The sequence below is a fragment of the Phoenix dactylifera genome, chromosome 17, assembly GCF_009389715.1.
Source record: "Phoenix dactylifera cultivar Barhee BC4 chromosome 17, palm_55x_up_171113_PBpolish2nd_filt_p, whole genome shotgun sequence".
Classification (NCBI taxonomy): domain Eukaryota; kingdom Viridiplantae; phylum Streptophyta; class Magnoliopsida; order Arecales; family Arecaceae; genus Phoenix; species Phoenix dactylifera.
Window position 1 is genome coordinate 9,885,897 of NC_052408.1, and position 27,787 is coordinate 9,913,683.

The following is a 27,787-nucleotide window of genomic DNA, read 5'->3' on the forward strand; positions in this document are numbered from 1 at the left end:
CACAATATCGGTGGCCTATTAACAACTCTTAATGCAATTATTGGCCTCCTAAATTGAGATTTTAAACCTTCTTACCTTAGCGCAGAGTTAACATCATACTGTGAAAAAGTTAAAAGTATTCCGGTCGAAATTAGTATCTTAGTCAGTTCTTAATACCAAAATTTCCAGTTACCACAGAGCCTTCAGCAGAGCATCCATCATCTCCATTAGGCCCTTTAAGGAGTTGGTACCAAGTTTTGATGACAATATTCAGCTGGAACATGATTTGCCAAGTGACTATACATTTTATTTCAATAACAGGATTCCCTATAAGATCACTAGTACCTGAGATTCTAGGTACTAGGAACTCACTGCAACATGATAGTTTAAATTAACCCTTTTCCGAAATAAAAACAAAAATATTAATGGTTCTAATATAATGTTGACTCACCGTAATCTAACCAGCAAACACCCTATCATTTGCATAATTTTCATTGCCGGGCTTACTTATCTGCATTACGGGCTCCCTCCAAAATATTAGTAAATTATGTATTTAGAACAAACGTTAGATGTTGACATTAGATCGTATCATGTGAAAGCTTGTTAATTAAAATTTAAATGTCCTTACAAGAGTAAATAATATTTAACAAATGGATATATGTCTGCAATTATAGGGCATGCATTTACTAAATTTGAATGATTGTGAAAATAATCCATTTGTCGAAGAATAAGACTGCAAATTTATAGGTCATCGAAGTTCATTTGAAGAATATTTTCTTCAATGACCAATTAGTAATCCTGTATAGAGCCATCAATATATGTGGGAACGCAAAACTCAGTGACAATCAGTGCATGAACCAACTGAAGACACAATACTTTAATAATGCAGTATGAGAATGGAAAGAGACAATGAACCCTAATAGAGAATTGAAGTCCTAAAAACCTCCACTATATAGAATATAACTCCATGACAATCTTTGTTTACTGCTGAGAACATGGCAAGCATCTGCACGTTAGCTGCTCTTTATAGAAGTTACTACTCCAGTTTCATACAAAGGAAAGGATTTTGGTTCAGCATGTTTAGTATACTTAGTTTTGGTGTCGTCTGCAGATACAGACCCAATGATTCCTGCCGTATGAAACCAATACTCTAACCACTAAGTTAAGCAGGTTATCTATCACCAAAAAAGGGACCCATTACTTATGGCATCAAAAATTAGTACTTCTGAGAGAGCTACTTTCGCTGATGACAAAAACAAACAGGCAAGGATCTCAAGGAAATATCCTTAAGGTAGGTGAAATACCATATATATAAACAATGAGTACATAGTTATGGATTGATATAACTTCTATATATTATAATATCTCAATCTGCTAAACAATTTGAATTTTTCATTTTTTTTTGGCTTATCATGTGATGCACCTAGGAAGCAACGTCAAGACTCTGAACACCTCCAGGCCCATATTTTTCCTGAAAATCACCACCACACAATGCATCACATAAAAACACATTTCAGGGCTCAAGAACTTTGAAGAATCTAACGAAGTAGATGCAGGCTATTTTTTTGCTTTCTAGAGCATTTAACTATTACACAATGCAAGAAAGATATATCTTGCCACATGCAAGCCTAACATGGCAGTTAACTAACTCTCTCGACGGTCTTCGACCAACCAAATTAACCGAACCTGGTCCTCGGGAGATGGCCAAGTGTTGGGGAATGAAATCAGTGAGGGATGAGGTCATGCACATTCACATATGTGCATTTTATTTCCTAATGGGGTAGGGTTCATGTGGATTTGATGAATGATGAGTCAATAAGGGAGAAGGTGAGGAATAATATTAATTAGCATGGAAATCAATGTGGGTTCCTCTCTGATTTTTAAGCAATGCACCACCAAATTGTTATTCTATCCTTATCCATGATGTCCCATGTGACAGACCCTTTGATTCCGATTTGACCAAATCATACGACTAACCAACTAATGTTTGTATAGATTTTAAAGAAAATATAGCCATCTACAGACAAAGACACCATTAGGTATGCAACTAAAAACAATGCTCAGAACCCTAAAAGCTGAAGCTCACTGATTTCTTCACTTCATGTGATCGCAATTAAAATTGTGTATATATGATTTATGTCAAGTCCCGAAGTGAATTATCGAAATAATTCAATGAGTCATCAAAATCTAAGACAGTGTTGTACTCATAATATAAGTTCTGGCCTACTGATATATAATTGAGTCGAATCGACTTTGCTAGGTTTAATTCAACTTGATGAATTTGAACCAATATGGCAAAAAGACTTACTAGTATTTTTTCTTATCTCACACTAGCAAAAATCACTTGGCATGGAAGATAGCCACTTGATCTAAATCTTATGAGTGCTTCACTCGCTGCTACAATTGGAGTACTCTGCCAACATAAACTGCTAAAATTTCCCTATTTACAGTTCTTCCTCTACTATGAAGTTGAATATATATTAGCACTTTTGCTTTCAGAATTGTACTACATTCCTTGACAAAATAAATAAAAAAAATGAAGAACTGTACTGCAAGACTGGTGGTCCATGGGTTTCCCCATCTTTACATCGGAAAAAAAAATAAAAAAAATTCAAAGCCATTATTTTTAAAATTAATCTGTTCTATCCTTCCATAAAGACAATAGATAGCTTCAATGCTCCAGTAAAAGAATTTGATTCCGAGAACATAAATAGTTAATCACTAATACTGGTCATGCCATCTTTTCTAAATAGTAGTGATCGTGGTCCTTGTCTTTAGCACTTAAATTTAGTTATTAACTCTATCTGATGACTCCATTATTAGGTGAGTAAAACATTTTCTGCTCACATGCTGCTGTAGAACTTCATGTGAAAGCTAGAAAATGGTGTTTTTTTCTGTTTGTACTCTAATAGGGAAGAAGATGACGAATTACTAAGCGTACATGAAACGATGTTTAAAACACAAGCTACTTCTATTTCATTAAAGAGCTCCCTCATCCTAAGTGGTAAAGGTCTTCAACCAAAGGTGTAATCCGTTCAAGGAAAAGATTTTATACCCATTCAATGAGAAAAGAAAAGAAAAGAAAAGAAAAGAGAGAACCCAATACAGGTATTAAAAAAGTAGTATCACTTGAACAAATCTTTCCAAAGCATCCCACAGTTTAGCTTGACAATAACTGCAAGGCCCCTAGGAAGCTACAAAGAAGTCCCCAATCTACTTTTTACGAGCTTTCTTTCTTCTTCCCCCCCTTTTTTTTTGTTTGCGCGTGAATGAAACCCTTATCCATAGGAATCTTCATATTCTATTCAATGACAAGTTTGATGGCACCACCAGCTTTTCCTCAGTAAAGACCTAGTCATGGTGATCATCAAGCTTTCCAATGATTGTCTAAATGTCGAATGACACAAGATGCAGTCCTGCTGTCGAGCTTGCTTTGGAGTTTGGATTTCAGAGAGTGCACCTCCACGGTATGTGCCTCAAGAGGCCCCAGAATTTTTACCTTAAATTGCAAGGCTACACCGAATTCTAGAAGGCCAAACATGGGGATGAGGTTCGTAGTTGCTGCAAGAGTCAAGGAAAAATGGCAACGACAGATACTGCCACCATTCTTCCCACCACCTTTGGATGTTTCTTTTAGAGGTCCCTAATTTTAAACTTTATCTAGGAATGTGATCAAAGACAAAGGTGGCAAGATGGTTCTTCTCATTCCCCATGCTCTTTGGATGGAAGGCTAAGAAACGCCAAATGCCCACCCTATCTTCTTTACCCATGAAAAGGAGAGACTGCTAAAGATAACCAGGGCTCCAAGGCTCCATGCACATGCCTCCACCATGATCTCACACTCTCAAACAAGAGAGTAAGGTATGCTATCACTCTCTTTCATCCCTCAATGCCCACGCCACTTTGGAATTAATATTGAAACCCTCACTCTAGCACCATCCGTCAGCATGAAATATACAAATTTTTAATTGCGCAAAAACCGAAGGCAGCTTTGCCAAGGATCCGCTTACCTACTTCACAATTGTGAATCTAAGCCTTGGCATTCAGGTCAACAACCTACTACTTTCTGATTTTTTTTTTTTTTTGTTAAAAAAACTGAAAATAATGTATCATTTATATGAATTGGCATCCGGACAACATTGATCCGTAACTCAAACTGAATTTAACTTGCATTTTGTAGCTAACATGCTTTTCTTTTACTGCAACTAAATGCTACAGAGTATTATTATCATTTTTCTTTTCATACTTTCTAAGTTGGTTAACTTATACAATTTACTCGTCTCTTGGGAGCCTCCCACCCTTCGGCCATCTCAAGATAAATTTCAATGGTAGCGTGTTTGCAGGTGGAGATAGAGAAGGTATGGATTTTGTGATCAGGAATCACAACTCTAGGCTGATTGCTGTTGGAGGACGGCACACTTGTGACATGATAGTTATAGGGGCAGAGCTCAGGACAACATGGAAGGGCATCACCTATGCGAGGCATGTTCCAAGGGGCTGACAATATCTTCCTGCAAGGGGACTCAACTACGGTGATTGAGTGGATTCAGAAAGTGGATCGATGGGGTGATGGCCACCCACTGCTTAGGGATATCCACAAGATGGCGAGAGACTGTGGCTCATTTCAGACTGCTCACGTGTATCAGGGGGCAAAAAGGGCTACAGACTAAGTCGTCTTTTTCGCTACTCATCACTTAGGAGAGGTTTTTTGGACATCTTTTATTGCCACTCATCCATCCTTACGCCATCTTCTTTCTCCTGATTCTATTGGTTATACTTATGCTAGAGTTGTGTATCGTGAGGTGAATAGGGTTGCAGACTGGATCGTCTTCTTCGTTGTTTATCACTCGAAAGAGGTTCTTTGGACATATTTTGTTGCCGCTCCTCCACCCTTACGCTATCTTTTTTTTTTTTTTTTGATTCTACTGGTTGTATTCATGTTAGAGTTGTGTGACCAGTTGTTGTACCAAAAAAAAAAAAAAGAGAGGGGGGGGGGAGAGAGGAGGGCATCACACTATGGATTCATTGTATCGGGGATCTAAAAGTCCTCAAATAGTTTTTTTTTCCCAAAAAAAATCTACACCCTCTCCTTGGATTTTGAACGATGTTACTTTTTCCGACTTGTCGTCATTAGGGCATGATGGAGATGAACTTGCTAGAGTGGTACTAGCTAGTAAGTAGGAGATACACCCCATGAGAAAGGCCATGCGTGGTTTAATATTTTAAGTCCTAGAAAAATCTAGGGTCAGCTTTTGATGCAACAATTTATAGCATCTTCCCATGGTATGATTTGTTAGGTACAAAGTACGTGCCCAAACCCTAGCAGCTTAGGGCTTTTGAGCTAGGGTTAATTATAAACAAAGTGCGAAAAGAGAACTAAAGACGGCAACTAGAGTCCAAAACCCCAGAGCAAAGTCGTTGTTCGTTATGGGCTGTGAGGAAGAGCCAACCGCGAAGTGCGGGCGCGGAACGGTGCACCGACAGTCACCCCATCCCAAGTGCGAGTTGGCCGTGCTCCACGTGGGAGCGCATCAAACCGTCCGACTCAGCACGGCCTGATTCCACGTAGGTGAAAGAAGATCTACTCCTCCACGTAGGACCACTCTATTGTACTCCAAATGATTCGCGCCTGCGTCTATTCCCGTGCGGCAATGCTTTGGAGCGCCCATCCCTCCCGGACCCACCTTCCATCGACGTGGCAATTTTACATTTTTTAAACTTTTTTTATGCATCGCATCCATTTTTTTTCGACTCAAACCAATTTTTTTTGTACCATACGGCCGGACTAATTTTTCAAATGCACAAGACTCTCCAAAAATTATTCGATGGATCAAATTAATCGTGAACCTAAAATAAAATAAATTTATTTAATATTTTTATTTGAAAATAAAAAAGTATATATAATAATTTTATTTTAGTTTTATGGTAAATCTGATCCACCCAATTAACATTGGGATGAGATTTTGAGAACAATATCTATGTTTTATTTCCAAGCTGTGAGGGGTATGATCATTAATTTTTTTTTCTAATGTACGCTGCTGACTCTACCAATCTCTTATGGCAATCGGTAATTGGCATGCATATAGAAATCGTGTGAATAATAGTATTTGCATAGATGGAAAAAGAAGGATGAATACTATTTTGTACCATTGTTTCTTCTTTTTGGCCATTTTTCTCCTAGTCTTTGTTTTATCATCCTTCCACATCGTCTCCGTAATTCTCGTCATGTATCATTTTATACGTTCTACTCTAGATGAATTGGAATGACCATATCTTCACTTATGATGATTTTGAGGGTAACCATAAATATTTGGGATCATTGTTATCAATCCTTTATTTTTCTAATCATGAATTCTTAGGAGTCAAAATAGTTTAACAGCTTATGATTGTATTATTTGCTTAATATTGTTTTCTTGTGGCATTATCTAGCTATCGACTTAACCCTATTTAAAACAAAACAATTAACTAAAATATTGGACTACCACATGGTTATGCTACCTGTCTAGCACCAATTGTAGCTTTTTTTTTTTTAATTGGGCAGCCATATCAACCTTAAATCCTGCAGAGCTCATTATCTTAACATATTATACACGGCGTTGGTGAGGACTTTCAGCAGATATAATAGTAAAAATAAAGAAGGGATAATGTTTTTCCGAAGTTTGCAAGATTTGCATGGATCACTTATAATTACTATGAGGGATGCTACCAAGAAACAGGAAGAGTAGCTACCAAGAAGTGCGACAAACGCCTCTCTGTTGGTGGCAAAAGCTACATTTCTTAGAAACAAAATTTTACAGCTTGTCTTGTAGGCTCCACCATCTCTTACCAATGTGTGAGGGCATTTGCCACATTCGTATAATAAAATGGCTATGATTTCTTGGGGTATGGTTTACCTTCCTAGATTGATAGTGCAAGTTTGTGTTTAGTTGCATATCGGTTACGTGCTAAGGAGATCCTTTTTTTTTTTGATAATATGGAAAAATCATACTCCATTAGTATGAGTACATTTACGTAAATCAGAAGATATAATGCTACGGAACTGAAAAGGGATAGTTTTAAGGCTATCCCACAAACAACTACTAAAATGCCGAGCCACGTAGGAGGCAACCCAGTCGGCCACCTTATTCACCTCCCGATATACATAGTTGGCCCAGAAAGATACACAACCCATCACCATCCTGCGAATGTATTGCAGCAGCGGATGGTCACCATTACCTCCCCCGAGGATCTGAATCCAACTAACCGTCACCGAATCCCCTTCAAGTTGGATGCTATCAGCTCTCAAAGTGCCTTTGCATAAGTGATGCCTTCTCATGTAGCTCGCAACTCTGCTTCAGGAATGGATGTGTCATAAATGCACCTGCCCCCAACTGCCATTAATCTAGAGTCAGAATCCTTGATCACAAATCCCACTCCAATCATGTGTCCTCTGTCAAACATGCTCCCATCAAAGTTGACCTTAAGAATGCTCAAGGGTGGGGGCCCTCAGAAGATAAGGATTGTCCGAGTTGCTGCAGGAGCCGAATGGGAGTCTCAGATGTCCCTTACCATCCCATGTTTAACAGTAGGGTTGGGTTGGAGGATCTCAGTTGTTTGAAGTAAGGTTCTATCCACCACTTGCCCAGGATGCTGCCTTTGGTTCTCGAACACTCCAGCATTCCTAGCAAGCCAGATATGGTACGCAATATAAGTTGCCCTAAAACCTTAAGGAATCATGGCTAGTCTTCTCAAGGTTTCCTTCAATAAAGCCAAGAAGGCTGCAGTCGGTAACGTCTGCTGCAGAAATGTCAGATTTGCCCCAGACTACCTCCACACCTGAGCTTCCCTTGGCCACTAGAATAACATATGAGCTACAGACTCCTTCGACGAACAATCTACGCAAGGAAGGAGGAGCCTCAATCCTCTCCTACAGAGAACACCCCTAGCCAGGAGGCAGTCCCATGCCACTTTTCAAAGAAAGAGAGTAATCTGAGGGTGAACACAGCTTCCAGATTCAGCCTCCATCTAGTAATATGGTAGGGTCGTCTCTATACAGCTCACAAAGGTCACCGACTCTAAGCCTCTAACCTTTGATATGGTGGTCATTCTTCATATCCTCCTATTTGGGATCTCTTATGTAAAGATTGGCATCGACAGGATCCTCTCTGCCAACTGATCTCCGAAGGAGCGTTGAACAGCATCAACATTCCACCTTCTCTCAGGAAGAAACAAATCGCATACCTTGAGACCTTTTACAGACTTTGGGTTAACTGTAGTAGGCCAGAGTCTTAGCGGCAAGTCCAAAACCCAAATGTCATCCATCACATCAACCACCTGTCCATCCCCAATCACCCATCTGATTAAGAGTAGAAGCTATGATGCCCAGGCTTACATCTTCCTTCAGATATAAAAGCAGTGGCGACTAGCTTGAACTTTGACGTAACAGTCCGTAGGCCATACTTGGCTCTCATCATAGAGCTTATATCTGGCTACATGTCCAGCCATTAGGGCCTCTTTGTTCATCATCAGCGAGTGAATGCCTAGTCTCCCGTGATAAAGAGGCTGACAGAGCACTTCCCATGCAAGGAGGTGCACACCACCCCTATCCTCCTGAGTACCCCACAAAAACCTCCTGAACGTATGCTCCAGTTTCTCCATAGTGGTCTTAGGTATTCTGAATACTTATATAGGTCCAAAAAATCTAAATAACTTTTGACTTGACTTTTTGGGTGAGATCCGACATTGCTATAAATGATACCAAACCGAATCCAATCCATAATCCATGCATGATTTGGAGACAATACAGCATGGGCCCTATTACAACTGACCGTAGGTTGATCATTATGATTGTGACTGGATTTGACTAAATATTTGATCCTTTAGCCTGGTGAGAATGCCACGATTTAAATAGAAGGAGATGCTGTAACAAATAAGACTCTGAGATTATTAAAATCACTATCTTCACTCCATCACAAATTCTAAAAATCTATGTCAATCACCCTATGCAAGCAGCAAAACTAATTGCTGCCTTATTTTCTTCTTATTTTCCTCTTTTTCTGGACAAATTTTTGGATTAAGAATCAGCGATCAATCTGCAAGAGTTTAGGAACCGACCAGTTGAAATCATAAATCTTAAATTTAGCATGATGAATATAATATTGGCAAGAACACAATTTATATATAATACAATATATTTACAAATAATGTTAGGCATGTAATTGGTCAAACTAGCAATCAAAGCAACGGGTCAGAGAAACAATTCCAATTTGTACCAAAAAAGAAAAAAAAGAACCCAAACAATTCCCATAGACTAAGAATGCCATATGGTTATTGCCACTGAAGGAGCACCACGTTTTAATTAAATATTATTGACCGTGTTGGGTCCTGATGCATCAATCAGGCATCGACTGAGTTTTAATTTTGATGCAAAACAAACCTTTCGCATCACCTCAATCACAGTTTTTTTTTTTTGGATGAGGAAGGCAAAGCCATCTGGCCTTTATTAGAAAAGGAGAGTTTACAGAAATTATTTATGAAAAAATTGCAAAAAAAAATACAAAAGTGAAATAGGAGTCTTTTATAAAAGATAGTGGTTTGTAAGTAAATCCGTTAAACTATTCAATATACTGAAGGATGTTTGTATTTTCAATGTGCAACTATATGAGCTTTGTATCTTGATGTGAATCATTTTTTTTCTTAAGATAAATCATCATCTCTCCACATGCAGTGCTAATATTACGAGGTTTTTCCAAAGTTTGAGATGAGGATTTAACAGCTTTTTTGAACACATATGTTTCCATCTGAAGAAGATTAATAAGATTTTTTGCAAAATAAAATAAAAAGAATTTGATTTCTTTAAGAAAATATGAGCATTTCGCTCTATCCATATTTCTCAATAGATAACAGTAATCAACTGATCCATAGCTCCTCCCATTGATTGTTGAAATTTTTTGTTTCTTCATTTGGTCCACATATCACTAATACTAGTAGGCCATCCTCTTAAATTTAGCTGCACTTTAATTGTTTTCCATAACCTATGGGTAAATAGGCACCAAATTGGTAAATAAAAGATCGTTTCGATTCTTTTTTCATATAGTACATATTCATCACTAATCTATGATCTTTTCTTAGCAAGAATCTCTCTTATTTCTGAGAGCAAGTTATATAAAAATCCTTACTTTTTTTAGTAAAGCCACTTTTTACAGGCTCTTATGAAAAAGGATAGTGAAGGCATCCATTACTGTCATGATGCCGTATATTCCATCAAGGAAAGATACGTTTACTTTCTTTGCAGAGAAACAACACCATATCTACCAAGGCAATCAGAAGATGGAACTTTTAGAGTTAGGTGGCATCTTGCTCTCAACTAAAATGTGTTGACTCGCAGCAATAAGATAATTAAGGGCTCCAAATTCTTCCCTACTCACTGGCCGATAACAATTCTAGTTACGATAATCTTAAGGATTACGATAATCAAGAGAATTTAATGTTAAGATTTTGGTAGTTGCTAGTGATTTCAATCATGTGTGCTGTTTATTGAACGGCCGCCTAATAATTTGGGAAGCACTTTCAAGAGAGAAGTATGGCAATTTTATATTCTTAGGTGGAGAAAAATAATAGACTGCAAACCTCAGGATGTGTCAGCTTAGTTAATGATAGTAAACGGGGCCACTACATGGCTTAGGACATTGAATCTAAAGTTTTAGCCATTACCTCCATGGAATGTCTCATCTGTTGAGAAGTACAAATCCAAACTCCATTTTAGCTGTGTGATACATGCTAAACTTTCTTCCCTCAAGAAAAAAGGCAAAAAAGAGAGAGGAGAAAAAAATACATGCTGGACTCTCAGCTATACTTCCCCTGGAAGAAGCATGATGTTCATTAAGCAGCAGTAGGTTTCACCTAAAACATCAGAATTTGGGCTTTCAAGAGGAAAATCCTCTTCCATTTATTGCTTTTAGCCTTTGATGATACAATCCAACAGGGAAATAATCATACCAAAACTTTAAATTGCAGTAATTGTGGGACTGAATATATGAAGGGGAAATGAGCACAAGAATGGGTTCATGTAAATATGCTTTATTACGTCCATCTGAGCTTGGCTGGTAGCTCCCATTTGTTCCTGCGGTCTGCAATACAACAGTAGAAAACAAGGAGCGCAAGGTTGCCAATGGTATTCCAAGGTAACTTATTACTCTTTCAGAAAATCAGAAGGATAAAACCTTACCGAGATATCATGTTCCTAAAAGTTTCAGTGAGACGTACTGAGATGCATATATCCTTCTAGTATATTAAAAAATGGATAGAGACGGAGAAGCTCGTCATTTTCTGAGAACTCTTGCTCATTTGATAAAGTTTCGAAAGCATCAGCTACCCCTCTCGCCACATGCAGATCTCATGGCAGCCCACCTATTTATACAACTCCCGGCCCCATCCCCTCTACCTTTCACACCTCAACAGGCTCCGTCTCCTCACTTCCTCCGCTGCTGCCTTTGTCCTCCCTATCTCCATTTCTAGCGTCCCAGCTCCATTTGCATCAATTGCAGAACTTTCTCTCGTGTCGTAGTCTGGTGCCCTTCAGTCTCTACATAGAAAGCCTCGTCGTTTTAGCTCATCAACCTCCATATGTTCCCATTTAATCACATAATCCTTGGAAAAAGCTAGAGCTGCTTCTACTAAAGTTCACTCTAGAAAACGAGCACCACAATACATTTTTCACCTGGCTATCTGATCATGGCCCATTTGTCCGACCATGACGGTCATTTTGAGCGCAAATGCAAGTGGGTGCATGGCCCGCTTATCATCGGAGCTGGTCCTTCGGGCCTGGCTGTGGGTGCATGCCTAAAGAAGCATGGCGTTCCCTTCGTCATCCTCGAGAGGTCTGACTGCATTGCCTCCCTCTGGCAAAAGCGCACCTATGATCGCTTAAAGCTCCACCTCCCCAGGCAATTCTGCCAGCTCCCCAAGCTCCCCTTCCCCGACGACTTCCCCGAGTACCCAACCAAGAGGCAATTCATAGACTATCTGGAGTCCTATGCCAAGATCTTCGAGCTCAATCCACAGTTCCATGTGACTGTCCAGTCTGCGAGGTACGATGAGATGGGTGGTGTGTGGCGAGTGAGAGCCGTCGTCTCGCGGGGTGGGACTGCAGGCAGGAACACCAAGGTGGAGTACATTTGCCAGTGGCTGGTGGTGGCCACAGGGGAGAATGCAGAGTGTGTGATGCCGGAGATGGAAGGATTGGAGGAATTCGGTGGTCAGGTCATCCATGCCTGCGACTACAAGTCCGGCGAGGCCTACCGAGGGAAGCAGGTGTTGGTGGTGGGATGCGGCAACTCCGGCATGGAAGTCTGCCTTGATCTCTGCCACCACAACGCCTTCCCGACGATGGTGGTCCGTGACTCGGTTAGTCATCATCTCTAAATCACCAAATTTCTGAAATTTTTCATTTAAACTAATAATAACGAAAGGCTCACAAACTGATAGCTACCATCTGAGAGAAGCATAGACTCTACTCTGTGAATTATAGAAAACTAACCGTAAAATTACTTCTCTTTTTTAGCTTGGTTTCTCCTTGCGTATTATTTTTGCTGACAGAGTTCTGATCTGCTCTGCAGGTTCATGTTCTACCAAGGGAGGTTCTCGGGAAATCAACGTTCGAGTTAGCTGTCGCCTTGATGAAATGGTTCCCACTCTGGCTGACTGATAAGATCATATTGGCTCTATCATGGATGATACTTGGAGATATAAAGAAGTATGGCCTAAAGCGACCTTCGGAAGGTCCTTTGGAGCTCAAACACGCACTGGGGAAGACCCCTGTTTTGGATATTGGTGCATTGGGAAAAATTAAATCTGGTGCAATAAGGGTGGTTCCTGGAATCAAGAGGTTCTTGCATGGCAGAGTTGAGTTGGTTGATGGTCGAGTCCTCAACGTGGATTCAGTTATTATGGCTACTGGTTACCGCAGCAATGTTCCTTCATGGTTGCAGGTGCACTCATCTTCTTTTTCTTCTCCCTTTTTTTTTAAAAAAAAAATATAAATTGAATAATATCTTATTTCTTATAATGTGTTATGTTTCTCCTTTCTTATATTTTTTAATTAAATTTGGCTACGGAGCTCAGAATTTTTATATAGAATCTTCATGTTGTTCTCCACGTTCTGTATTGTCCTGTTAAAATGGACAGTTATGAAAGTTGGGTTCTGACGCCTCTAAATTTTATGAGATGTTGGATAGGAGGACATTGGATTTGACTGAATTAAGTTTTGTTTCCAGAGGCATAAACTCCTTTCGCCTCATATGCGCTTCTTAAAAAAATCAATATAATAACAATTGAATTGAGATACGAAGAAGAAGTTGTGGTAGTTTGTGACAGTTTGAACATTTGACTAAAAGAGGAAGTTGAAGACTCTTTGGTACCCTTTGCCTACTCTGTATGCTGAAAGGTGTGCTCTTTCGGTTTTATCTTTGCAGGGCAGCGATTTCTTCTCCAAAGATGGATTTCCGAACGAGCCATTCCCAAATGGGTGGAAAGGGAAGTCAGGGCTCTACGCTGTTGGGTTCACAAGGAGAGGGCTCTCTGGTGCATCCTTGGATGCAGTGAGGATAGCGGAGGACATTGACAGAGTCTGGAAAGAGGAAACAAATCAAGCAAATATCCGATCGGGAAGAACGAAGGTTTTCCTCAATCCACTCAACTCGAATCTTTCAAAAGAAAATTAGAAGTAGAAGAATTGCAAAATTAAAACTTAAGTCTTTTTTTTCTTTCATTTATGATAAAAAAATGAGATATATAGCCTTTATTTATAATGATGGGGTCTACACTTATATAATTTGTGTTGGATTTCTTTTCTTAATTTTTATAGGACATTCTTTTCTAAAATAGATAGCACCCATAGAAATAAAATTGATTTTCATTTTTTAACCGAAAAGAAAATTTTTAATTTGATTCGCCTGTTCTAAGCCCCAAGTAATGGAATTTAAGCTCGATCACTAGGAGCATCGCTCTAAAGGGTGGGTGTCACATTGTAGATCTCAAAAAACTGCCCGATTTAAAAAAATATATATCTTAATCGAAATGACCAAATTATGGTTTCTAAAAAAAATCATCTTGATATTCTATTTATTTGTTCCCTAACGCAACCCCCCACCCACAAAAAAAAAAAAAAAAAGAAAAGAAAAGAAAAAAAAAAGATAAAAAGGAAGGGAAGAGCCCTCTCTCAATAGAAAAGTTGGTGATGAAGAAGCTTGCTTAGATTTTGATATTTTGTATAGTAATTCAGACATTTAATTCTAATGGAAAAGGAGCCACTTTTGTTGGGAAAATGAGCTTTCGTTCTTGTGTTTCCCTTTTCTTATTAATCTTAATGAGGAAGATTGAGGCCATGACTCTGATTTGCCATGTCTCACTGGAAAGGGTTCAGAATCTATAGTAATAATGCTCGACAGAAGAAGTTGGATCTGAAAGGAACAATTATTTCATCTGAACTGGGTCTATGGAAATCTATAAACATACTGCGGTTAGTCTGAATTATTTCTGGAACAGGGACAAATGTCCGGACCTGCTTGAGACAAAGAAAACCAGTGCAACTATAAAAACTCAAACCACATGCCATGGCCTCGTAAATATCTGTAGCCTAAGAATTTCATAAGATTAGCGTTGCAAACAAGAGCTTGTCCATAGAGCTACTAAACCAAATTGGAGAATGATTAATTGGAATGTTAAATTTCCGGCCTGCTCTCTCTTCATGAATCAAGACAGCTTGAATCTTTATAGGAACTCTTTTTTCTTTTTTTTTTTGAGTAACGGAGGAAGCAAAGAGCTTCCCCCTAAATTTATTGAAGAGATAAAAAGTTACAAAGATTTACAGTGATGGTAATTAGGAGAAAAAGAAACTAAAATAAAGGTACAACATCTGACTAAAGATATTTTCCTTAGGACAATTCTTGAGTTTTTCTCACGCCAAATTTGCCAGCAAAGAGCAATGATTAACTAATTCCATATTCTTTTAAAAGCTGCATATTTTTTTTTTCTTCCTCCAAGAAGTCCATAAGTCAATAAAATGAGATGGCCATCCTTGAATTTTTAGGTACAGCTTCACTACAAACCAAATACCCCTTAAAAAGAGGCACTTAGTAAATAGATGGGATATAGTCTCTACATTTGCTCCACATAGAGGACAACCTGAACTTATAGCCATATTTTCTTGCTAGAATTTCTCTCGTATGAAGTTTGTTTTTCAGTGCCAACCATAGGAAAATTTTACTCAGGTACCGGTTTTTTCCAAATAACTTTGTAGAAAGAAGGGAGAACACCACCTGAATTAATGAATCCGTAGAAGGAACGAACTGAGAAGATACCATTCTTTGTCAGCTTCCATAATGGTTCATCTAAATCTCTAGATGGTCCGATATGAGAAAGAAGATCCAACAGAAGCTCTAGTTGATTGGATTCAACTAAGGTGAGTGAACCTTGAAGTTTTATATTTCACTTGAATGCGAACCGATTCCAATAAAATGCCACAGCAGCATTTCTTTTAGTGGCTTTAACATACAAAACTGCAAGGAGAGAAGCTAATGTGATGGACTGTACCGAAGGGTCTTCCAAAAAATGAATGTTATTCTCATTCTCTAGCTTAAAAGATGTGCAGTTTCGAAAGGCACCAAGATCTCAACTAATGTCTTTCCAAATAGGCGAGAGAAACTTTAAAGATTTTTTAGTGTGCATACCTGGCCTCCTTCTGGTGCGGTGTGCATGCAAAATCATATTTGACCAAGGAGAATTCAGCCTTTTTAGCAACTTCCATGCGCATTTAGCCAACAAAGATCGATTCATGGAAGCCAAGTTTTTGATCCCAAACCTCCTCCTTTCTTGTCTCTGCAAACACACTCCCGGTGAAATCCAGCAATAGAGTCTTGTCCGCTTTACAAGAAGCTGCGCTTCATTTTATCAATTCTATTGTATGCCCATTTAGATAATTTGAAAACTGATATGAGGTTGGAGGGAAGAGCTGATAGGACAGCATTAATCAAGGTGAGTCTTCCACCTAAGGAGAGAAATTTACCTTTACAGGATCTTGGTTTCATTGTCAGGCCTTCAAAGATTGCGGATGTACCATTATGTGGTTCAAGGGCGAAAGCAGCAAATCATTTGTTCATATAAGGTGTCCCAGAAATAATTATTCAATATTGTAACTTCTTAATACGAATGGAAGACCTTCTAGCATCCATGATCTCTGGAATTCATGGAGGAGACAGTAGGTACAAGCGCCTTGGAGAAGAGTTTGGGATGAGTTCATACTCAATTGGCAAATCCGGAAGGAAAGAAAGGAATGCGAGTATCTTTCTTAAACGAAAAGCCTTCGCCAATACAGGACTCCAAAAAAACTCTTCAAACCTTCCGCTAATGAGAAAATCTCTGCACTGCAAAAATGATAGATAATCATAAATATGTTTGACGCAATACCTTCCTAAACTCCTTACGTAAAATTTACTCCTTTTCTCCTTCCCATATATGCAACACATTGTTAATCTTTTAATAAAATCGGGGAAAGTTTCTCACTGCCTCCGTTGCCACCCAAAAAAAAAAAAAGGTTTTTTTTGTTTATCTGTTTCGGTTATATGCATGTGTAGTTGCAGCTTCTTTTTTTTTTCCTTCAATCTGTTTTGGGTATATGTATGTGTACTTTAGAGCCTCAGGCACTATACTTACTATTCCTTGCAGTAAATCCAGCAGAGATATAATACAATTCATCAAAAATTTTAGAAGTCCATGAATGGAATTGCTGAGAGGTCATATCCTGCTTCACTGGCTGGCTAGTAATTGGCTGTTTTGTCCTCCGGGATACATGCTTGGGAAAAAGCATCATGACAGTCCTTTACATGCCAAGATAGCAGAATCTATTTCACGACTAAAGATTCCATAAAAATGTAGTTGTACTCGTCTAGGATCCTCTCCGATGTCTGTCCCCAGTTGCAAAACTGGCTAGGCTCCATGTATCTTGATTAGAACCAGAACATCGAGATGAATAGACAACTACAGAGGATCGGTCGGTAGGAGAGGAACATGAGAATCAGACAGCATCCTCTGCTTTCTGCGTTAACTCGTCAGTTCTCACTAAGAATGCTAATACCAAGTCTGATCACACCTCGAGATCTACTGGCTAAGAATGGCGACGAGCTCTCTTTCTTGCACCGAAAGAGAATACTGATCATCGGTCCCCATTTACAATCACGATCAACGAGGTGACGATCATTTTTGAGCATTAAACATCTAACTTATCTTCTCTTCTGAATTTTTGATACTAGTAAACTTGCAGGCTATTCATTTTCATCTAGAAGAGCCTGATCTTGCGTGTTTGGAAAATAAACAATATCCGGAATCAACGGGTACAAAGGCAACGAGCATAGCTTTGTAAAGCAGTTCGACCCATACTGAGAGGTCTACTTTAATCAACTTCTCTAAGCTTCCATAACTTAGATCTATTCAGTTGTCTCAAAAGATGATGCTACTTTAGTGCAACATCCATTTCCCTTGAGTCATCGTATCTCTGTCTTTTGTATTTTCTATAGAGAATCCATGGATTCTGGGTCCACAAACCATTTTCTCCACTTCCACATGCTTCCATTGATCGTGACACACACTACGGTCACTATGTTTCCACCATCTCTTTTCCCCAAGAAAGCCACTTTACGGATAAATATTAAGCAAAGTCAGTTTTCTCCGCCTCTCTCTCTCTCTCTCTCTCTCTCTCTCTCTCAGGATGATCAATTTGGACAACTTTGTGCTACCTTATCGGATGACACCCTGTTGTTAGCCATGGTTAGCAAGATTGAGCTAAGACAGGTGATTTTTTTTTTCATTGACTGCGATCCTTCATTGGAGGATGTCAGGCGAGAGAGAGAGAGAGAGTAAAAGGACTCCCACGCGATTGCCATTTGTTCAGCAATTAGATTTGTGATGGTTGAGAAGATAAGGGGGAGACTTAATCGTCGCATGCATGCATACATACATATATACATATACATATACATACATACATACATACATACATACATACATACATACATACATACATACATACATACATACATACATACATACATACATACATATTATAAACTGTTTTCGCTGGTCTAGGGAAGTTTCTGCAGGTGCAAGTAATTATTTTAAAAGGATACCAGTCCCAAGAAACATAAGCATCACCATGTACCAGCCCTGCCACCCAAATCAAAATTTTCTACTTTCTTTCTTCTTCCATTTTTGAGATTAGACGGATCTAATCTTCACCTTTTCTATTCTATACCTATCTCGTTTTTAGGGAATTAATTCTAACTGGATATCATCTCCATTCTTTTTTGCCCTTGCCCAAGTGGCAAAGAGTGACACCATCTGAGCCAAGGATGAACTTGCTCCTGCCACCCCAATTCAATTTCAAGGAGGACAATTTACCACCTTTTTTTATTTTAAAATTTAGACTTAATATTTGTTTTGAACGAAAAAAGAGAAGAAGAAAGAAAGCTGAACCATCAAAATGACTTATTTGGAATTAAAGTAGGATTGCATTCTGTTTTCAAAATAGAGACGGTGTGCCAGGGAAAACTTTCTTCACCAATCATTTCTTTTTAGTGCCCATTCTCTTTTTATTTTATTTTTTTGGCCGCTTTTTTTTTCTAGGTTGGAGAGGCATAATTCATTTCACAGAACAATTGCTAACATTTTGAAGAATAATTACTAACAACTTTGATGCATTTTGCATTAGCCCTCTTCTCCTTTCTTATTCATCTATCATATTCTAACACCTTTTCTTGCGAAAGCATGTGAAGTCTTTCTAGCGCATGCCCACATAAACTTCTAATTAATTAATTTTTCATCATGCTATAACAAATAAATAGCAGTTCCTACATCTCTAGTGTAACTATATTTTCTCCATTATTTTTAGTTTTTATTACAAATCCACCTCTACATTCTTACTCGTCGAACGCGGATCACTTCGTTCAGTTAATTTCGTGAATAATATAAAAAAATTCCTTTCTTATTATCCAACATGTTACGTGCAGCAATATCATCCTATTATTTTTTTCCATATGATAATATTTACGATAAGATAAAAATTTCGCAAACACATCAACAAACATTAGCTGTTTGTCTTCTAGAAAAACAAACAAACAAACAAATAAATAGTCATCATCCCCGATACTAGGGTTTCACCTTCCATTATGCATGGTTAAGCTCTAATAAAACGGTTAGCAACTAGGAACCAAAAAAAGTGGTAGAATTATGGGAGGAAGCGGTAGCCTATGTGGGTCCGTTGGGGCTTGGCAAAATGACGCCAATTGTTTTATTATTATTTTTTGGCTAATCGACAAACTTAAATATTTTCGACGGAAATTAACCAGACCCAAGTGGGTTTAGTGGTTGACAGCTGATCGGCCCCCGGCCACTTTATTAGCTCCAGTTCGGAACCGAACGGCAAAGCCGCGCCTCCTTACCGACCCTCTCCATCAACGGCGGCCGGAGTAACTTGAGATCCGCCGGCAATTTTTTCGACCGCTCCCTGGGGTTAGGGTTGGGATTGTGTTTAGGGTTGGGGTTGGGGTTTTTCTTGTGGGGAAGATAGTCGTCGTCTCGATCGATGGAGGGCCAGCAGGCGAGGAAGATGAGGATCTCGTTCAAGAACGCCACCATCGTCGTCTGCTTCATTAATCTAATCGCCGCCCTCCTTCTTCTCCAAGGCTTCGTCGGCGTCTCCAACCGGAGAAGCGCCGGAGCCCGTCAGTTCGACGCCGGTAGGTATCCGTGGCTTCTCTTCTCTTACTTTCGTTTTGATAGATTATTTACTCATTTGTTCGATAGGTAGAGGAATTTCTTTGTTTCTTTTTTATTGGATTCCGTTGTGGAACCATGATTTTGACCAATGTCGGATAATTAAATTTCTTTGAGCGTTGAAAAATGGTAAGAAATCAACATAAATATGGTTCTTTGGTGTAATATAAGATTATCCTGTGAAAATTTGCTTCTGAGAACCATTTAGTTCTGATTTTCTGCGTTTTCTTTGAGGTGTAATGATGGAGGGGTAACGAACTACTCCCACCATTTATTGAAAAAAGAAGAGGAGGTTAAAAAAGAAAAGCATAAATTGGCAAGAACACTACTAAAACACAAATTAAGCTCCTTGTGTCCATTGATCTCTTTAGAGCTACAGAGGCTCCCAGACTCCCAGTCCTCAAAGAGAAGAACGGCAGCAAAAAGAACGGTGGTGTTGGACTTCTTTTTGGCAAGAAAGACTCGATTTTTCCTTTCTCTCTGCATCTGCCAGCAGATAGCTAATTCAAGCTGATCACAAGCTTTCCGAAGTTTCAGTAGTTTCCTAATTTTTCCTTTCTATTAAGTCTTTTCTTTCTTTCTCTCTCTCTCTTTTTTATACGCTTGCCAAGGGAATATTTTAATCTTTTCCAGCGCTGCCTCATTTTAAAGGGCTTTAGAGTAACGACATAACAATCCACCTTGATAAGGAACTTGTAGAAGGATGATAGTGAATAGACTTTGTTTGGCGTAAGCTTCCACAAAGGTCTATCTGCTGCCCTTGAAAGCCTGGTGTTCATCAGCTTGTTTGGCATGAGCTTCCACAAAGGTCTATCTGCTGCCCTAGAAAGCCCGGTATACCTCAGCAAAACCTGGAGTTGATCTAGATCTTTATCTGCTACCTGGTTCAGTGTGTAATGAAGTCTAGATTCCACTTTATCTCCCTCCATTTCCAACACGAGGCCACTTTTAGATTCACCCTGTGTGTGTGGCATATAGGGAAGTAAGAATTAAGAGGCATGTCCCCAAGCTGTTGATCCTGCTAAGAATCTAACATTCTCTCCATTGCCTGTTCTAAAAACTAGGCAATTCCTAAAAGCTTGCAAGCTCTTGTAATGTTCTTCCATATAGACAACAAACCTTGGGAACCTTGACATGCCCTAGTTCCTAACTTCCTTCTGAGCAATAAGCAGACCGAATTATTAACCTCCATCTTGCATGAGCTTTATAGTAGTTCCAAGCCCACTCTGTCAGCCACACAATATTCCAATCTGACAGACAACAAATTTTTCGTTAAATGTGGAACAAGCAGTACATTGTGAAGAGGTAAACTAGTAGTTTCTTGTTTTATGCAAGTATCACCAATACCAAGAATTTGCAAAGAAGAGACATCTCCAATAAGAACCGAGTCAGAGCCCAAGTAATTGCGGATATTGGTTAACATACCTGGCTTACCTGTCATGTGGTTAGATGCACCGGTGTCTGATGTCCACTCGGTATCTGAAATAGTGTTGTCCAAGGTAAGAGCTGCGAGGGCTTGAGGGATCTCTTCACGTTGAGTGGGCTTCTTGGGCAGCCACCAGCAAATCTTTGCAATATAACCCATTGTCCCACAGTACTGGCACCGTTCTTCGCGATATAGACTTCTTTCGTCAGAGGTCATGCGACGTTCACCGGGTGACGGAGGATGTTGTTGCTTAGTGTTGGGAGTAGAGTTACCTGAGAGGTCTCTGTTGCGGTCTCTAGGTTGTTGTGCATAGAATCCACGTCCAGTGGACATGAATTGTTGTGAGTTTCCTCGATATCCTGAGGAAGATTGTTGCTGGGAACGATGTTGTTGGCCATAGAACGCCATTTGAGGAGAAAATTGCTGAGCTGTGATATCTGTGTTACTAGAAAACCAGCTGCGTCGTTGATCCAAAGTTTGCACTTGTGATACCAGTTCAGAATATGATGGTCTTGGTGGCTTTAACATGGTAGTTGTGAAGGTCTCATATTGAGGACCAAGACTAGTAAGAAGGCAGAAAACCTTTTCTTTGTCAGAAACAGGTTTTCCAATGGCTGCGAGACTATCACATAAGCCTTTGAAGATGCGAATGTGTTCTCCAATGGTTTTATCATCTTCTTGTCGCAAGTACGTCACTTGTTGGCGTAGTGTAAATTCGCACTCTTGTGAATCTTGGGCATATGCATTTTTGAGAGCTTCCCATACAGAGTGGGCTGTATCTAGCCCAACAACGAGTCCGAGAGCTTTTTCTGAGAGTGTCCCGATGACCACCCACGAAGAAGACGATCAGACTTTCGCCAAGCGATGAATGCATCTGTCAGTGTTGGTGTCTGGGTTTCTGCATCTGTGATGGTGTTTGGATTTGGAGTGGTATATTTGGTGGGTGCTGGATCTTCATTAGTAAGATGACCAACCAGTTCTTGGCTTTCTGTTAGAGCCAAGGCTTGTTCACGCCATAAGGGATAATTGGCTGGGGGTGAGTCTGAGGGTAATGAAATTGCCAACATTAAGAGAAAGAGTGGTCATGGTGGAAGAGCTGTAATGTGCAGAGTGCTCACAATGGCTCTGATACCAAGAAGAAAATATGGAACTGGATAAGAAAACTGTTTTATTTCTCTTCTGGTTGTTCTTTCCAATGTGAGCAAAATGCAATACAAGAGTATCTCTTTAAATAAAGCAATGCGTAACAAATATAACAAATTGACAAAATATCTGCAGAAGTTGTGCTCTTCCTATGCTTGAGAAATCCCTTTGAATTTCTTGCTATCTTTGACTGATATGGTTAGTAAGCACCTGGACTTGAAGTTGGTTTGGTGCATTCCTCCAAAGATGGCTGGATTGGTTTGGATCCGATATTCTTGACTGATTTGCTGTTATTCCATGCGATATTTCCACATCTTGTTGGATTGTCTTTTGGTTTGAATTTGCTGACCTTGGGTCTTCTTTATCACTCAAATTCTCTCCACTGATAACAGAAATATTGTGAGGATATGCAACCTTATCACTCCAAGATTTTGGGATTTCCTTATCACTCCTTTGACCCTCACAATAATGGCTGTTACCGAGTTGTGATGAGCTAATATTGCATACAACATCCCAGCTTGCCAAGCATTTGAAGCCACTAATCGTATCTTTCCTTTTCCAAAAGAATGCCTGTGTCCATTGATCAATCCTTCTGCAAACTTGTGTAGGCAGTCTATAGATGGACATATAATGACTTTCGTTATTTCAAATGCAGAAAATTAACTTTTTTGAAAAAAAAATTATATGGTTAGGCATTCGTCTAGGAAATGGTAATGAGGACCGCTAGCTACATATATTTAGTTACTATAGGTACCATTTGCTTGAGCACTGTGTCAGGTATATGGTAATTCCACGAATATATTTTAAAGATTATGAGCTATGTTATAAACTTGATTAAGTTTGAGGCAGTGCTGAAGATTGACTGGAGTGGAGTAGTGTCAGCTATCCAGATTTAACTTGAGCTGGCTCATACTAAGATAATATTAGTGGGTATGGAGGTCTTTGATCTTGTTATGAACACAATAAGTATTTGACTTGGGCATGAAAAATGGGTATGTACTTGCATGCTTAAAAGATGTCTGTAGCGCCTGTGTTTGCATGTGTGTGTGTGTGTGTGTGTGTGTGTGTGTGTGTGTGTGTGTGAGAGAGAGAGAGAGAGAGAGAGAGAGAGAGAGAGAGAGAGAATGTGGAAAAGGAAATAGAGGATAGCTTCCTCATTCACAAAAAGAGGATATGAAGAAGGCGATAGTTCTATCACAGGAAGAGTCCTAAGAGTTTCAGTTTGGATCAAATATGAAGAAATCTAAGGTGTAGACATCAGTAAAAAGGAATATGAAAGGTAAGATTTATTCAAATGTTGAAGAGGATATGAAGAAGGCGGCGATAGTTCTATCGCAAGAAGAGTTGAGAGCTTCAATTTGGACCAAAATATGATTTTTATGAAAAATTTCTTTTAGTTTAGCAGACAGCAATCATTGTGCAATGAGTTTAATAATTTTCTCGTGTACTAATCGAAACTTCATCATTTATTGTTGCAGCACAACTTAGATACATCTTGGAGTCTGAAGAGATACGTCGTGCTATGGAACCTGTGGAATTAATTAAGAGAGTAAGTATGGAATTGGTTTCATGAAGGTTCCTTTCCTTGGTATTGGACATCACTAAACTGGAACCTTCTTCTTCACATCTGATTTAGATTAAAGAAATTGAGCAAGAAGCATTCAACGAATCAGCGACTGAGATACAGCAAGTACCAAAGCAGACTGCTGCAGTTGGTCTGTCGAAGAGGTTGAAAGATCTCAGAGCAATGAATGATGCCAACAGCCAGAAAGGTGATTATCTGAGTTTCCTTGACTGATTTTCGACAGCCATTATTGGCCTTGCTTCCTAAGATGTTTTATAAGCAACATTCCTTCATATAGGACAATTCTAATTATTTCTTATTTTAACTGCTGGCCTGTGAAGCTTATATGTATACTTCACTAAGAGGAAAAAGTGATTCCTTTTGATTCCAACAGCTTCTGAGAATATTTTGATGTGCTGGAATTCTGAACATTTTTTATATCAATGGAAAAAGTGTGTAAATACTCCCATCAGCAAAGCATATGTAATGCTTTGCATGTAAATTGGTCTACATTACTTATCTTACAAATACATGTGGTTAAATTCCTAGGTTTTCATTCACATGCCAAGTGAGTTATATTTTACCATAAAGCATTTCTCCTGAACCTTCAGAATTTACATATATCTGTTAGGTAGAATGCTGGTAGGATCCAAACTTTACTCAAAGCGAAAAAAAAAAAAAAAATCTAGGGCAAAACTGGACCAGATATTCTGTTCAAACTTCAAAACAAATATGAGTTACAGGTAATTTTGATAATGATCAATCTCGAAGTATGATCCAAGAAAAAAGGAATTACATTATCAGCCAATCCATCCCACTTCACATATTTTTTTCAAAAAAGTAATATTATTCTTTAATTTTTAGGCAGATATGGATGTCTGTTCCATCAATGAGTCTGATGACCAACATTCAATGCACCCAGCAAGCAGGTTAAATGTCTTCTTAACTCAATGAAAGAAGTACATGTGTGTGTGTGTGTGTGATCTTGCTCTTCTTTGCAGATCAGCAAACTATATATGTATATCTGTACAAATAGTAGCATTATATTATCTGATGTTTGTAATCAGATAATATATTAACCGGTACAATTTGAATGTCTCTTCTGTTCATCAATACAATGTTGTCCTCAAGCCTTTTGTTTTATGCTTATTGTATGATCTATCATGCAGTTTCAGCAAATTCTGATGATTTGAATTGTTAATTCAATTCCTGATTGGATACTTCTTCTGTTTTTTTTAAAATTGACGTGGTGACATCTTGTTATTGCCAGATTTTGTGTGGAAGATTTTCTGTTTCCACAGAAAGTAATCTATCTTGGTGCCATATAATTGGTTTGGAGCAGATCTTTGTTAATACCGGCTTCTAATGTTCTGTGAATGTAATCAATGTAAATACTCTTTTCATAGCTATTTGCAACTGCTTAACATATTTTGTGGCTTCAGCTCTTGAAGAATGGCGTAAACGGAAGATGGAGCGTGCTAGACAACGGGAAATTGAGAAAAATGGAACAGTTACATCTCAGGTTTGAGGTTGCATGGCGTAATCAGAAGATAGAGCCTGCTAGACAACGGGAAATTGAGAAAAACGGAGACAGTTACATCTTAGGTTTGAGGTGCATTTGCCATTGTAAAGTTGATGGCTAAATTATGTAACTATGGTGCATCCAAGCTGCTGTTGCAAAGGTATTACTCGGTTTTGTCATGTCTGGTCTTGTTCTCTCACAGTTGTTGGATGACTGATGTTTCAATGGAAAACTGTTGTTGTTACTTGTATGTTCATGGCTTGTATCCAGAACAGGTCGGTTTATTTTTGAGAACATCAGGCAACTACTTTACCTCCTGTATCAATCTTGTTGTGTATCATGCTTGTCAGAATTATCAGAATCTTAAAAGTAATGTTTGAGAAGATTTCAGCGATGTTCCTTAGCCTCGAAGGTGTGTTTTGTGGCGGCAAGAATAGATGGAAGACGGACAAACCCTCGTGACAATTTCTCAGAAAGAAATTTCAGGGAAACCATACAAGGCATGAACATTCAAGTACATCGGCCACAGCAATTTGCTAATTATTTTCCTCGAGGTCTCACTAGAGGGGTACAAAACCACCCATGAAGATTAAAGAGCTCAGCCAGAAGAGCATGAATATTGTGGAGCTTAATGTTTGATTTGACCGAAGGAGGCTTTATTGTACTGGAAATCAGTTATTTCTTTTTTTCCCAGGCATTTCTGTTCGAAAATTCATTCTGCATACAACTCGAATGTTCTTTGACGTGAACAAAATGGCACCCGCATGGTGCATAATATGAATGAAATCAGCTGCGAATAAGAGGCCCAAAAGGAGATTTATCCACATCAGCAATTAACAAGCCCATTTTGCATAGATACAAAAAAATTGAAACCACAATTATTCCACCGCACGCATCATGTACAACAGGGTCACACCTTCCATATTCTATGCGAATGCTGCGGTTGCATATACACAGCCTTACAGAGATGGAGATACCGAAAGTACAAAACATCACAAAGATATCTGAAGCTACATACAGTTGGCATAGCATACATATTAACAATGTAGATAGCAACCGTGCTTTCAGTTTGAACTCTAAATTAGAGTCCAAGGATCTGCAACTGTCTTCAACTCCAGAACAGCATATGCCAGGCAACGATGGATAATCAGATACTAACTGAATTTAGCTGCGTACAAAAAGAACCTTGGAAAAAAAAAAAAAATCCGTGCATAAGTTGAGGCATGATCAAGCACCCACACAATTTTCCCAAGCACCATATCTCGAGCTGAAGCTCCCTCCTCCAGTCTGTTGGGCATATTCGGCAATAACTTTGCGTGCACAAGCATCCCAAGTCCTTGCCATTTCTCCTAGAGACATGGGCTGTGATAAGCCACGGAGGGATATGCTGAATCTTGACTTTGCCTTGACAGACAGATCATCAGACTCTCCACTGCAAGTCCGATCATAATAGAGCTACAGGTCAGTTTAACCTTCTTTCAAATGAAACTGATTGCTTCGACCAATAAGCATATAAATGCAACTATTACTTCCCACCTTGATTCATCCGGAAGCTTGTCCAAAAGAACAGGGGAACACTTTGGATAGTTTGCAGGAACAAGCAACCTCAAAGGCAAAATTGGGCTCTGCACAAAGCAAAATAATTTATAATAGATGATATATGTTAGCAACAAATAAATAGCTCTATCTCTTGTCCATTGAAGCTTACTATCTGTGACGAAGCAAATTGTGACTTCAAACTTGGACTGAGAGCCACTGCAGTGAAAGAACATTTGATGACCGTTCCTTCACCATCAGATGCTGCAGCAATTGAATCAGCATCCTCTTCACTTATGTTGACTACTGTATCAATTAGCTGCTGATTTATCTCCCTAATCTCTTCCAGTAGAGCATGGTTCACCTGCAGTCAGATGTATCAATTCAATAATGTCTAGATGTTTCACTGACCAGTTCCCAGGGTGGTTAAATTAAAGCATTATATACTAATTGCATAATTCCATTCAGTGCTGTGGACTGATTTAGTTCATGATATTGTCAGAAACATCTCCAAATTCCCTTTTAACTACTAAAAGTTTCAACCTCTCAAAATCGTTCTTGTCCAATTATATTGTTATTCTATAATATCAATTATAAAATGGAGAGACATCACACCTCCAATCAACATTAATAACAGAACTCATGACATACAAAATTACAAGTTAGCACTTAAATGCTGATACCTATGACTGCTGGTGGAGCCACTTGAGTGAGCAAATTCTGTGCGCCATCATGAGTTCAGCCTTTGGGAACAATTCAATTAGAGGCAAAAATCCAAAACTTGGCAAAAATGTAGCAAACCCATGAAAAGTTT

At 38.9% G+C, this 27,787-nt stretch overlaps 3 protein-coding genes across 6 annotated transcripts in view; 2 read left to right on the forward strand and 1 right to left on the reverse strand.

Moving 5' to 3' along the window:
* Nucleotides 1–11,361: 11,361 nt before the first annotated feature.
* On the forward strand, nucleotides 11,362–14,097 carry LOC103723572 (probable indole-3-pyruvate monooxygenase YUCCA5). The gene is made up of 3 exons (XM_039114951.1): nucleotides 11,362–12,363; nucleotides 12,576–12,947; nucleotides 13,431–14,097. Exons 1-3 carry the CDS (start codon nucleotides 11,692–11,694, stop codon nucleotides 13,677–13,679), a joined length of 1,293 nt encoding a protein of 430 aa, XP_038970879.1. The 5' UTR covers nucleotides 11,362–11,691; the 3' UTR covers nucleotides 13,680–14,097.
* Nucleotides 14,098–19,224: 5,127 nt separating this feature from the next.
* On the forward strand, nucleotides 19,225–25,810 carry LOC103723564. Its single transcript, XM_008814517.4, has 4 exons — nucleotides 19,225–19,745; nucleotides 23,830–23,900; nucleotides 23,988–24,123; nucleotides 25,358–25,810. Exons 1-4 carry the CDS (start codon nucleotides 19,592–19,594, stop codon nucleotides 25,441–25,443), a joined length of 447 nt encoding a protein of 148 aa, XP_008812739.1. The 5' UTR covers nucleotides 19,225–19,591; the 3' UTR covers nucleotides 25,444–25,810.
* A 453-nt stretch (nucleotides 25,811–26,263) lies between these two features.
* Nucleotides 26,264–27,787, reverse strand: part of LOC103723566 (mediator of RNA polymerase II transcription subunit 15a-like) — a 39,134-nt gene continuing 37,610 nt past the window's right edge. For 2 of the 4 annotated variants that reach the window (XM_039114952.1, XM_008814518.4), the window contains 3 exons: nucleotides 27,146–27,337; nucleotides 26,974–27,062; nucleotides 26,264–26,869 (listed from right to left, as the gene is read on the reverse strand). In XM_039114952.1, coding sequence (XP_038970880.1) covers nucleotides 26,665–26,869; nucleotides 26,974–27,062; nucleotides 27,146–27,337 — 486 coding nt within the window. In that variant the 3' untranslated portion in view covers nucleotides 26,264–26,664. Of the gene's footprint in view, nucleotides 26,870–26,973; nucleotides 27,063–27,145; nucleotides 27,338–27,357; nucleotides 27,717–27,787 lie in introns of those variants that run through there. The other 2 variants (XM_039114954.1, XM_039114953.1) reach the window with 2 other exon arrangements.

Coding starts and splice junctions, on each gene's coding strand:
- LOC103723572 (XM_039114951.1), top strand. CDS start 11,692: ATGGCCCATTTGTCCGACCATGACGGTCATTTTGAGCGCAAATGCAAG. Junction 12,364..12,575: donor CGATGGTGGTCCGTGACTCG/GTTAGTCATCAT, acceptor TCTGCTCTGCAG/GTTCATGTTCTACCAAGGGA. Junction 12,948..13,430: donor ATGTTCCTTCATGGTTGCAG/GTGCACTCATCT, acceptor TTATCTTTGCAG/GGCAGCGATTTCTTCTCCAA.
- LOC103723564 (XM_008814517.4), top strand. CDS start 19,592: ATGGAGGGCCAGCAGGCGAGGAAGATGAGGATCTCGTTCAAGAACGCC. Junction 23,901..23,987: donor CTGTGGAATTAATTAAGAGA/GTAAGTATGGAA, acceptor CATCTGATTTAG/ATTAAAGAAATTGAGCAAGA. Junction 24,124..25,357: donor TGATGCCAACAGCCAGAAAG/GTGATTATCTGA, acceptor TTGTGGCTTCAG/CTCTTGAAGAATGGCGTAAA.